This window comes from Strongylocentrotus purpuratus, unplaced genomic scaffold, assembly GCF_000002235.5.
Source record: "Strongylocentrotus purpuratus isolate Spur 01 unplaced genomic scaffold, Spur_5.0 spur5_scaffold_12, whole genome shotgun sequence".
Lineage (NCBI taxonomy): Eukaryota > Metazoa > Echinodermata > Echinoidea > Camarodonta > Strongylocentrotidae > Strongylocentrotus > Strongylocentrotus purpuratus.
In genome coordinates, this window is record NW_022145597.1 from 442377 (window position 1) to 456111 (window position 13735).

Genomic DNA, 13735 nt, shown 5'->3' on the forward strand with positions numbered 1-13735 from the left:
GTTGGAGGAAAATTGGAAATATTTAAAAAGAAAATGAATGAATAAAACATTAATGAGTCCTTCCATATTCACTCTCTCTCTCTCTCTCTCTCTCTCTCTCTCTCTCTCTATTGCTCTCTCTCTCTCTCAATGTCTATCTTCAATTCTATTTCGTTCTTTATATCTATTCATTTGTTTCTTTTTTTCTTTCCTCTTCTCTTACACTTTTTCTCCCTTATCTGTCTCACCTTCTTACCCCCCCCCCCCTCTCCCCCCCCCCCCCCTCTCTCTCTCTCTCTCAAGTACATTTTAACAAAACTATAATTTAAGTCGGGAAAATACCTTAGAATGTTGTAATCAGTCTCAAACCTTTATTAGAAAATAAATTACATTGGCTCAGCTTACAAGAGAAGAATATCAACAATTTCCATGCCTAGACTTACAGTTTCTCATATCTATATCATGTTATGCATGGGTATTCAATGTTTGTGCCACACAACTTTTATATAAAAAATGATAGGGGGGATACTGTACATGTTACTAATATACACTGTATTGTTTCACTGTACAACACTCTTTACAAACTTAAATATAATCTCAGAGTATTACACTATGTAGCTCTGCGATAGGTAGTACTTTGTACAATATAAGGGAATCACACACTGTAGTCATTAAAGCGTACATATGAACGTTGAGAAAGTGCACTAAAGAAACAAAACATGAATCATTATATTGTCGCCAAGTAGAAACAGTCTATTGAGCAGAGGCACTAATGTGTTTTGGTAGATCGCTTGACGCGTTCAATTATTAATTTCTTCATTATCAGTCCAGAGGATTACCCGCCCTCTGTAATGCAATTCTATTTACATATGTTATTATGCACACCCTGATCGTTTACAAGACACCGAAAGGGGAAAATTCACATTTTTCAACTCTGGACTACTTATTGCATCCCACGTTAACTTCTCTCACACAAACTGGGTAGAAAGAATATTGCCACAAGCAAATATCAATCCATCCTCATCTGCATTGCAATTACAACACCGACCACAACATTTGAAAATGTTGGGATTGAAGCAAGAGAGAAAAGAAGATACCGGTTATAACATTGCACTATAACAACGCAAAATATAAATAATTCGAAATTTGTATCTCTTCAAAAGAACACCATGAAATAGATCAAATTTATTAATCCAATTCTATACATTTTAGTCCATGCTTGTGTATCTTGGAATATATGTACAATAACATTGTGTCTAACAAACTGTAAAGCTATAATTGGACGGAATTTTGATATTCACTTTTTAAATATAATAGCGGTCTATGGCAAGACATAAATAGAAACCAAGTTACCCGGATGACTCTACCAATATCGAAAGACGGAACAAAAAATCTAAGGGAAAATATCTTATGAACAATGTTTCGAAGAGCATTGTTAAGTGTATTACAATAGCGTTTATAGGTTTAATTTCTCCATGATAAAATGTAGATTTATGAAATGTTCATGATACTCTGAGCCTTTTCTTTTCTCCCAAAGTCTATAACACGATTTTGCTCTAATAGTAAATACCTTTTGATTGATAACCGGGTGTTCATAATTATACGATTGCATTCTCAGAAAGAATATGCAAATTTGATTATTGCTATTTTATCTAACCTTTGTCATTTTTCAGCACATACAAACGGAAATGTGCATCCTACTTTAATATTTACTTTTTAAATTTTAACCCATCGATGAATTTGATTTGCCAGAATTTACTTTATGAAGCATAATCATTTACATCATCCATAATTCATTTCATAATTTTTGCCATATTAATTTAAAAACAGTATAATGTTGCCTGATACTTTGCTTGAATTTACTAGTGTTTATCGCTCTTGTATCTATTAGTTTGTTGTTTGTATGTGCTTGCTGTTCGTGTTGTGGTGGTCGTTAGCATCCACCATCGCAAACGATCTCCTGCACGAAGGCATACACCATGAAGAGGACGTACATGATGGCGAAGGAGACCCCGATGACGGCGTTGAGGCGGAATCGAACGGCGGTGAAAGCGAGGATGGTGAAGAGGAGGATGAGGAGGAGGATGAAACCAAACTTGGCATGGGGTGGGATCGGGCCGAATGCACCGTCGTCGAAACGCAGCTGTTAGGAACAAATCAGGCCAAACAAAATTGCAGATCAGACAAGATTTCTTACAGACTGGTCAAGATTTCTTAAAGATCGGTCAAGATTTCTTACAAACTGTTCAAGATTTATTAGAGAATAAGTCAAGAAATATTAAATGTTATAATTATATTTACAAAGATACACCTGGGAGACTCTAGTTGAATCTATGTAATCAAGATGACTGCATTAGTACATTTCCCGAGTCACAGAGATGTCATATATCTAACTGGAGCCTCGAATAAAAGCATTGGATATTAGTCTTATTGGGATATATTTTGTAAACTGCCCTAACGAGGAAAACAGTAGACTAATGTCACAGAAATGTGGAATCCAAATCATCTGCAACTTTTACTGTGAATCTATGTAATATTTTACATAATTCATGTCTGTCCCTATATGATTCTCATATACAGTAGAGTCTCTTTATTACAGGTATTACACTGTACGTCATCTTAAAAACAACCGCCGCTGTTGACCGCATCATATCTGTATAATTAGCTTCTTACCTGGTCTGCAGGGTTGAGGAGGGCGATGTTGGTGCCGCCGTTGATGGCGATTCGGATGAGGTAGGGTAGTCCGATTCCGAGGTTGATGTCGAAGACGTTGGAGCCGATGGCGTTGGAGACTGCCATGTCGCCGTAACCATCGCGGGCGACTAGGATGGAGCTCAATGCATCCTGGTTGAGAGAGAAAGATGGAGATGATAAGCAGTCGGTCCTAGCTCCCTCAAAGAATAATTCATACTACGGTCATACTCATGCACGAAACCGACAACAGACCGAACCAAATAAGACCGGTAATGACGAAGGATCGGTTTGGAATGGGTGTGGGTGTGGGTGATGTGACAGAGGTATGACAATTGATTAACATTAACAAGTTTATTATATACCTCTCTTTAGAAATCTAGCCATCTGATTGGTCGAAATTGGAGTCGTGATTTTAGCCATTCCCGTAAAGAAACGAACAATGCCAGTACCGGTTTATAATTCCCGCAAGATTCCGGGTACCGGGAAAATAGTAAAATTTTGCTGCGATCCCCATTGGTTTACGTGATAAAACTTAGTTTGTGCGAGCGCGGATACCATACTAACAGTGCTTTTTGTCTGCGATTCCCAAATGATTGTAACATTCAGTCATCTTTCCAGCGAAGATTAACAGAAAGTAGTCATATCAGGGCCCGGTTTCATAAAACGTGTAATCACTAGCAAGTTATAACAATTGTTATAAGCTGCTGAAATTGTGGCATTTGATTGGCAGAGAGCAGAATTTGTCATAGAAGTTTAGCATTTTGGCATTGCCAACAAGTTTTATGAAACTCTGCCCTGTTTCGGTGTGTTCAATAAAAAATAACTATAAGTATTAATCTTTGATAGATTAATGTTTTCAATCAATATTGTGATTGTGAGAAAAATGAATTTCCCTGCAATTAATTTATATTTCCGGTAAAAAGTATAATCACAATTGAGTTGATTGCCATTTCGACACGAAATGCCACCCTATAACAAATTTTCGGGCAAATTTGAGCAAATTATCCGAATCACGATTGGAATAAGAATTACACATTCCAGGGTTCGGGCTGCGACGATTTCTTTTTTTTCTAAAAAGACAACTATTATTTATATTTTGACATGATCGCATTGACTTTCGAAAAAGTTATATTGGCAACATTTCCCTAGACCTTGTGCGTCACCTATTGAAATGTGCAAACATTACATTGACATGTTACGTAATCCCAACATGATTCTTAAGACAAGAATGTATTGAAATTGCACTTGAGCTCGATTTCTTAAAAAGACTTTACAATTGTGTTACTTGTGAAAAATCAAAGAAATATAGCCATGATTAAATTATCGACTGTGAGATTGATTGATTGATTGATTTACCGGTACGCTTGTCCCGACTGCGACGATGACGAGACCCATGGTGTAATCACTGATATTGAGAATACATCCTATCTTCACGACCAGGGTTACCATCCCGAAGCTGAGTGCAGCAATCCAGAAGATGGACAGCAGAAAAGAGGCTACATACCACTTCCTATATCAACATCCAATCAGGAGAAAAGAAGAAGGGGTAATCGTTAAAACTAGGTTTAACGGTTGACACTAGGCGTTAAAAAAAAATGTTGTATTGCCCTTTGCGACCTTTTTTTAGAGGGAAAAATGTGTAATGAATAAAAAAAAATTAAAGCTTTCAAAGAAAAAAAGTATTTAAAAAAAAGTATTAAATAAAAGGTTTCCGACCGACCGACTAATGTTTTGGCACCTAAAGGGCAATATAACTTCTTTCTTTTTTTTTTTCTTTTTTTTTTTGGGGGGGGGGGCTTATTTCGTCTTTCAGTAGGAATAAGAACCGCAAAAAGTGACAGGCTCTGTGACTGCATGCGCTGCGTCTTCTTCCTTCCGACTAAAATCATTTGAGAATTTGAGTCATATCATTGTTCTTAGCTGTGTTAAATCCAAAAAAAAATTGCAAAAAGCTCCCGAGTCATTTTCTATTGAAATGTGATCAAACGCAATTCTCTCAAGAATTCTGTGACATTCAGTAAACACTAATGTTATATCAGAAGACTTTACAATACAGTATACGAACAAGCTTTGACCTAAGAGCAATTTGTTTGGGGGAAACGGTGGGATATACTGAAAAGCAAAGTTTGTATGCTGCACTTTCCAAAATGAATTCTACCTGTAATTTGTTCACGGAATCATTTGAATAGATGATAAACTAACACAACAATAAAAACTATGGAACAAACAAGAACTTGAGATAATGAAGGAGTTATACCTGAGACGTGGCACGCTACAGTTGGGGATGGTCCATGAGAAGGCACACATAAAGGGAAAGCTAATCACAAACAGCAACCATTTGAGTGAGTAGCGAAGACAACCACAAGTACTCTCCAGGATCTCCTTATCAGGGTAGTACATGTTGATAGCTGGTAGGCAGGGCAGGGGACGAAGTGTCGGCTCTTCCTCAGAATCCTCCGATTTCTTATCCTCTTCTTCTTCCTTCTCACCCTGTTTTCAAGATAGCCATGGAATAAGAACATGATTACGAGTTGTACTGTGATGTTCTCTGACGGAGACGATATGCGATAATAATAATGAGGCCAGCTGAAGGTCAATAAGAGCGCTGCAAAGAATCTCAGTGAAAAATGTTCACATGATGCAGTTAACCGCCTAAAAGCTCTGCCATGGCAAACTCAAATATGTTTGTGTTAAAAAGAATTGGAAGTGAAGCTTAAAGGTATAAACCAGTTTTGGAAACGCCCCCCTCTCAAAAAATAAATGGAAGCTCTTATTACCAATGTTTTGACTGTTTTACGTGATGATACAAATTTGCCGGGAAACCGCCTACTAATTGATTTATACATGTATTAGGTAAATTATCATATCGATCCGGCCTGGATAGATATATATCGCGAATGCATTTCAACACTGAAAATTTGGGCATATATTTCTGCTTTTTTGCGAATTTAGGTTGAAGTCATCGAAACTTCTGAAGGTAATATTCAAACGATATTGAATGGATATTTTGCACCCAAAACCCTCGAACCGCAATTTTACCACTTCCGGTCTTTGCCTTTAACGGACTTACAGATCTGTACTCTGTGTGGTGATGACATCATAGAGAAATGTCAAGCTAACAATGCCTCTAATTGTCATTCTAGTTTGCCACTGCGCTTTTTTTTTTCAGGCATGCATTTTTATGGCGTCATGTATGAGAGAGTCCTAATGAGGAAAGACAATCATGGATGCTGGGAGAATTAAATTTAAAAAAAACATGTTGATGTAGATCAAGGACAGAGTTCTCTATCATATTTCACTTCTCATTTGTTTATCGCTCTACTTTTAGAAAAAATAAATCATTTGTAGCACTTTAGAATTTTTTAAAAAATTATTATTTAGTCGACGAAGGAATATGAAAACCGTGCTAAATATTTGTTTCAAGGAAGGCTTGGTGAATTCTGCCTTTACACCAGTAAGTCAATGTTTGTTTAGTTGTTTTGATGTTGTTGTTGTGTGGTCATTGTTCATTTTCTAATGTTCTTTTGTTTTTTGCTTTGTTTGTATCACCCAAACAAGGCGCGTCAAATACCATGCAAATCGCTGAGACAGTCTTGCGAGACGCTTCGTGTACGTGCGACGAGCATATATAGCAATCACTCCCCCCCCCCCCCCCCCCACCCCTCACCCCCACTCCGTGATCGGAGGGATACCATGCGTGTTACCAAAATGTCCGGTAAAGGGGTACTTTTCACGCACCAAAGTCCGGCTCGTAGTATACACCATACCAACAATGTCAAATCATGGTATGCCGAAAGCAAGAAGGGCATGTAAATAGATTAGTCTGTGTAAATGGATTATGAGCCAATAAATTAATGCTCTTGCTGCTCAGTCTCGCATCTCAAAGGACGTATATTTCCTGTATCATTCATGTCTATCCATACAACCTACAGCCTACAACCTACAACCTACAACCTGCAACCTACAACCTACAACCTACAACCTACAGCCTACAACCTACAACTTACAACACACAACCCACAACCCACAACCCACAACCCACAACATACAACCTACAACCTACAACCTACAACATACAACCTACATCCTACAACATACAAGTTACAACATACAACCTACAACCTACAACCTACAACCTAAAACCTACAACCTACAACCTACAACCTACAACTCACAACCTACAACCTACAACCTACAAACTACAACCCACAACCTAAAGCCCACAGCCTACAACCCACAACCTAAAACCTACAACCCACAACCTACAACCCACAAGCTACGACCCACAACCCACAACCTACAACCTACAACCCACAACCTACAACTCACAACTCACAACCTACAACCTACAACCTACAACCTACAACCTAAAACCTACAACCTAAAACATACAACATACAACCTACAACCTACAACCTACAGCCTACAACCCACAACCTACAACCTACAACATACAACCTACAACCTACAACGTACAACGTACAACCTACAACATACAACCTACAACCTACAACCTACAACCCTCAACCCACAACCTACAACCCACAACCTACAACACACAACATAGAAACATGTGATCTGCTGAGAGTTAGTGAGAGGTAGGGAGTTAACCCTGTTTAAATGTTAACACCCTTCTGGCTTTCAACATACATTTGTTTTGCAATGACTTAGCTTGACCATTACTTACCTGAGCGTGTGGCTTGTGGTCCCCGTCATGTTCATCATGATGATGATGATGGTGGTGAGGATGATTGAGGCCATCTACCAGGGACTGTCTTCTCTTTGGGTCGGAAGAATCAGAAGAGGGGTCAGAGGAAGACTCGGGAATGACAGGGGTGTTTCCGTGCGCGCTGTGGATCCCTGAATCATTATCGCGCATAATCATCGCGTTACCTTTACCCGGCACGCTTAGCAACTGCGTCTGACTACCAAAGTCACCCTGGCTATCCCCACCCAAACTCTCCATGTCTCCCACCACCAAGTCCCCGTTCATTCGCCCATCAGAGGCGACAACGGTCGGAACAACCCCATTCTGGTGGTTGCCGATGCTTCCATTTGTCTTTGTTACCATGGGAATGTTATTGTTGTTGGCGTTCACGTCGCCGTTGATATTTGTATTATTATTATTTACAAGCGATGCTTGGGAATCGGGTCGCGAGCTAAGCGCTGTAGAGTGAGCGCTATTAGGTCGCGAACCTAACCGACTGTCAGTATCTCGTGTGAGTTTTCTAAGATCGTAACTCGATGAGGTCTGTTTACAACACATGAGAATTTTGCACAATTATCCGACAACATTGGATAGATTTTTTTGTTGAAACCATCAAAGTGGAATTCAAGCACAATTTTGATAATGAAATTTAATTTTCGGAAACCATATAAAGGGAAAATTACGCGCATATCACGTTAAAAAAGATATCGCGAGGTAGAATTGCATGCGCAGATCCACAATGCATGAAAACGTTAGGTCATAGATAGGGTGCATTGAAATGAATATGACAGAAATGTGCATAGGATAATATATAAAAGAGTTACAGGTTAAAAAGAAAGAGTAACATTTACAATACGAGGATGAACATTACGATGATGAACATTACGATGATGAACAATTAAAGATGTAAGTGGAAGAGGAATGCAACATATATAAAGGAGATGGATAGTGGTGTGGGATTGGATAAGGGCAAAAAAGAACAAAAACAATCGAATTAATGTACAAGCAAATGGTATGCGTTCCAATATATTCAGATGATTAGAACAACAATAAATCGTACTCTCCCTAATAATTGGGTTAAGACAAACTTCCGGTCTAAAGTGAATTATGCGTCTTTCCTTTTGATCTAAATTGAATTTCTCTCGATCCAAGTCGTATGCGATTCATTTAATAGAAATCACTTAACTTCGTTCATTGCTACTTAACCCTTACAAGTTCACGATCAACATGTTGCAATATACTTTGTTATCTCTCTGCCGGCCGTAACGATACTTACAAAGTTAGAAGACAGTTCTCCATGTTTCACGTGATGGAATATATGATTGTTGCCTGGTACTGCTAACGACTGGTTGGACAGAACTGATATCTTTCGGTTCTGGATGAAAAGAAAATCAAGACAATCATTTGATTATTAATGGTGTGCTAAACTCCTCACTCACTCAGCTATCCGAGCAACGGCATCTTCTTCAATATACATGTTTATATTGTCGTATGACACATACCCCCGCGACAACAACTTTTCCATGGTCAAGATCGAACGCTAGCCGAATTCCTAAGTTTAACCCTGAACCAAACACTATACCTAAACCCAAACCTAACCTAACACCAAACTGTAACCCTGTCCCTAACCCTTATAAAAAATAAAGCCCGGAGCAATTGTAACTTTTTATTGAGACCTGTTCTTTCATCATCTTCATTCTGACTAAACTCTTTTGGAGAACATAATCACTAAAAGAAGTCAGCTGTCATGCCGTCTAATCCTCCTTGGTGAGTTGACTTGTGGAAGATACAATGAATAAAGCAACAAGCAATGAATTAGAATTGAGTTTAGATGTTTTACCTCTTCCGAAAGCTCGTGCGCCTGAAGGGGTGGTAGCTTGCGCGGTAAGGCATTGCCGTTGGCTGTTCCGTTTTGTCCGGGGTTTTCAGGTCCATCGGTAACGGTCTGTACCGCGGTCTCTCCGACAGCCTCGCCCGCCTCGGCATCCAATGGAGCTACCTCGTTGCGACAGAAACCACCACTGCAACAACAAAAATCAGATCAAAAGAAAATGTGATAATGTTCGCAATTCCTATGACCATTTGCAGTTAAAAAGGTGCATGGGCAACGGACATCTACATTTACATTACGAGGCTCATTGAGACATTACGTCACATACTTTTGCAAGACAAAACTCTTTTTTTGCTACTGTACTCGGAGGTGTTACAGTATACAAATATTGACTGCTCATGAGGATGATGGTGGGAATTCTCACTCCCAAGGTGGTGTTCATTCCGGCCCTTCTTTCACCCCCGAGGCGAAGCTAAAAGATGTTCTACTAGTTCTCAATCTATTCATTATTCTCTGTATTTTTGTTTTCAAATCACTGTTAAACTTGAATTTGGGGAATATGAATGAGTGAATAAATCTAACTCTAAATGTAATTACAAATTAAATTGATTATCATAAAGGGGGAGGGAATTGTTGGAAATAAGTAGGTATCTTAAAAACAAATTCCTTCGGACAACCCCCCCCCCCCCCCTTCCATAACGCCCTAGGCCCCTTAGGGTAAAGCAAGGTTTTAGCCATGCATCCTTCTCTGAGTTCTCTCTCACCATGTGATGTGCTTGGTCTTGTCCATAATGATGGGATTAACCTTCATGAGGATGAGATAGATGACGTAGAGGATGACAAGGATGAGGGACTCCCACCACGTGAACTCCGTGTCCCAAGAGAAGACGATGAAACACACCAAGGACAGACCGTAGAAGAAACTATCACGCGCCAGAGGGCGCCAGTCCAAATTAAGAACCTGTGAAAAAGAGGAAACAGATATTAGATGGTGCTTGATGCTGGGCCGGACCTGTTGCATAAAACCATTAATGGTAACTACCATGGTAACATTGCTCGGTAGGATGCGACCGTCATTGTTGGTCAAACAGTTTTTGAGCGTCAAGTAAAATCTGGCTGGAATGCTCCCCGGGAAGTGGAGATTGTGCACATAGTGTGTGCGGGCAAGCACTGAATCCAATGACCGGGGTAATGATATATATGTAGAGTCCTTAGAGACATTTGTGATAAGCGCTATATAAAAGTTAAATATTATTATTATTATTATCAATGATAAGTTTAATGCGACGAGGCCCTGGTTTATGATGGTTGCAACTGATTTAGTGACACTGTCCTATTATTCATGAGTGTTGATTATCTTTTAAAAAATACAAATTTGTTTTGTTACATAATTATGTTCAAACAGATAATGGGCAGTCTCATAGTAACTCTTCATTACATATAAACCTGCCACTACAAACAAAATTGTGATAGCCTAAATAATGCTTAAACATATAAAGAAAAGGAGAAATCATTATGAAGAAGCTCATGGAGAGAGTGTAGGACCAACATTAATTTCATTCATGCTATAAGTTGATTTGGAGCTCACATACTGCACGGTTTCTTCCAACTTGAATGTCGGATTAGGAGTCCATGGTCATTCCGTCTCATTTAAACAAAATGGCTCTCGAAAACAAACAAAAACACTCAAGTAAAAATCTTTTAAAAAACTCAATTCCTGAAGACTTTTGAGGCAATTTTCATATTCGTATCGTATATCCCCCAGAAATCATATTCTGATTACGTCCTATGATATTGTGATGTTCGCATATTTCGATAGGCAATGAACAACCCCTACTGAAATGGCCTTAGGTTGATCTTTCGAAAGTCTATATGTGATCATGATGAAGGAATACGGAATATTAGGATGAGAATAGCAAAGGAAATCATTTGATTGCAAGCGCAGGTGCTACCTTTCTTCGTCTTTTTTTCAGACAATTAAGAAACGTTTCATTCCAATGTTGTCCTCAATCCTAATCATTTCCCGACTCACCTGACCAGCTAGAGCAGCTGTGAGTGCGATGATGATGAGGATGTTGAACACGGCTGATCCCACGATGGTGCCGACCCCGACATCGCTTTCGAAGGCGACACCGATGACGGCTGTGAAGAGCTCCGGAGCCGACGATCCCGCCGCCATGAAGGTCGCTCCGGCGACATCTTCCGATAGGCTGAGGGTCTCCGAGATCACCTCCAGCGAAGGCACAAAGAAGTCATCGCAAATTATTGCGATTGCTATCATAAATATCAAAATAAGAATCAATCATGTTAATATGCATGTACCATGTAAATGAAGCTTTCCTAATAAATACAATTAAACATCAAATCGATTATAACACATCGTTCAAATTATGAATATTCGAATGCATGACATAAGCGAAAACCAAATCATTATTATTAGCTGATCAGAATGTATCTCTTTAGCTTTATAAATAGAAGTAATAATTTTGAGCAATACTTGTCCATCTTAAATGTTAGATCATTTATGCGCCATGATTTTAAAATGATCTTTTCGTAATTTTGTACATTTATGGGAATTCGACAACCATGATTATATTCATTTATACTAAAAAAATCATTATGTACCATCTTTAGTCAGTCACATTTTTTCTCAAAGGTAAGTGAAACATTACTGAAAAATATCAATATACATTGTAGTTTGGAAGGGCATTATATGAAATTTATTGTGACTGTAATATATATTCTATCAATTTTTCTTATTACATAGCATTTCTAGATAAGCTCTGAGCTTTATGATTAGGTCCGAAATGACGATTAATTTGAGTTATTTCAAATAAAACAAAATATTCGTAAATATATATTGTTAAACCAAATGCTGAGGAAATACATCACTTCAAGAGGTGTCAATGAAATTTAAAAAGGGTGTGATAATTTCTGTTTCCTACTACAAACTGCCCATTCATTGCCGTTTCAATATCTCTTTTTCTGACAATCATGCAATCGTCGGATTGTGACTGGGGATTTAAATGAGTTAGTATATGAGGTTTGGAAATGTCTGCAGATCTACATCTACATGTAATTCTTAAAAGCCTCTTACGGCTTTATAGTATAAAGGAATATAAAATGCGATTACAATAATCAAAAAAAGCTTTACAGAATTAAAGTTTATTTATTCTGTATCCAAGGAAACAAGATAAGTCTTCCAACATTGGATTAAAATCGTTAGTTGCGCTCCGTTGTTAAACAGTCCATAGATACAGAGGAAGACATCCTAACATTTATTTTCCCCTTCTTTTTGTGCACTGTTTGTCGAGTTTTAGTGTATGTGCTACTAATCTAATCTCGATTCATTGTTTGGGATGATTTAAACCCATACAAGATAGACACTCTTTCTTTTCGTTATATTTCTATCTTTTAATCATGTACAGATGTACGTGTATATTTTGTTGCCATGTAATGTTTGCTTCACAATGACGTATTACGGTATCGCAACACAAGCATCCTCCTTCTCGGGAATTTCACCGCTTTCATCAGTTTTGTTTAGAATTGTGACGTTGATGTTGTATATTAAAGCTTGATTATCTAATCCGATAAGTATTCTTGAATCTTGGATTTTGCAACTTGAATTTCTAATCTTAAAATACAACTTAAAGGCTACTATTATCTCTAAACCGGCTGAAATTAGGGCTACTGAGGAATAAATGATACGATAGTCGGGATATACTACACCATCACCATTATAAACATCATTTGCGGAGCATTAAATTGACAGTGTATAGAATTATTGTATATAAATATGAATGCATCACGCACTATAATGCGTGTAGCAAAATGAATAGCATTGTATGCCTGAGTTAAGGACTAGAAAGGCATTTATAGCTCTGTGCAGGGATCACCTCCCTGCTCTGTGTTAAATGATACAGGCTAATGGCTTTCTGCCACTCATTACAGTGATTCCTTGACGGTATTACGTAACTTACCGATGAACAAAATGATGACAAATATAGCATAGAAGATGACCCAGAGTACTGGTTGATTAACGGATTCGAAGCTGCATGTCTCCCAGGGCGGTCTTACATGGCCGCCGCTTTCATTCGACAATAAACTCCTACCCATGTTACCATCTGCAAACAAGAAAAACAAATGATACGAATTACATAATCATGATGATGATCAAGAGTTATTCATGTATGCATTTTCAAAATTATAGAAAGTAGGCCTACATTTTGAATAATTATACATGTAGACATTTCAATTCGACAGTTCGGTGATAACAGAAATACAATTAAGTCACAAATGACAGAAAATATAATAACGATGCCAATAGAGCGCACAAAATGAGTGTAGAGACAAAATGACGAGGGTAATCCTTTTTGCAAGGTTGCGCATCATCGTAATTCAAAAGTGGCCCATTCTTTAATATGAACATGTAGAAGTGAAGTTTTGAAATCGGACATCAATACAAAAGTTATCTGCCCCCCCCCCCCTCCCCCTTCCCCAGCCAATATCGAACTGGACGACAC

The 13735-nt window shown here is 38.3% G+C and overlaps 1 protein-coding gene across 3 annotated transcripts in view; it reads right to left on the reverse strand.

The window, feature by feature from the left end:
• Window positions 1-322: 322 nt before the first annotated feature.
• The window catches only part of NCKX (testis potassium dependent sodium/calcium), a 44961-nt gene continuing 31548 nt past the window's right edge, over window positions 323-13735 (reverse strand). The window contains exons 3-12 of one of the 3 annotated variants that reach the window (XM_030981350.1): window positions 13193-13336; window positions 11245-11486; window positions 9977-10173; window positions 9222-9402; window positions 8658-8756; window positions 7361-7924; window positions 4931-5163; window positions 4030-4183; window positions 2653-2823; window positions 323-2122 (exon numbers count right to left, since the gene is read on the reverse strand). In XM_030981350.1, the coding sequence (XP_030837210.1) occupies window positions 1913-2122; window positions 2653-2823; window positions 4030-4183; window positions 4931-5163; window positions 7361-7924; window positions 8658-8756; window positions 9222-9402; window positions 9977-10173; window positions 11245-11486; window positions 13193-13336 (2195 nt within the window). In that variant the 3' untranslated portion in view covers window positions 323-1912. 3 annotated transcript variants of the gene reach the window in all.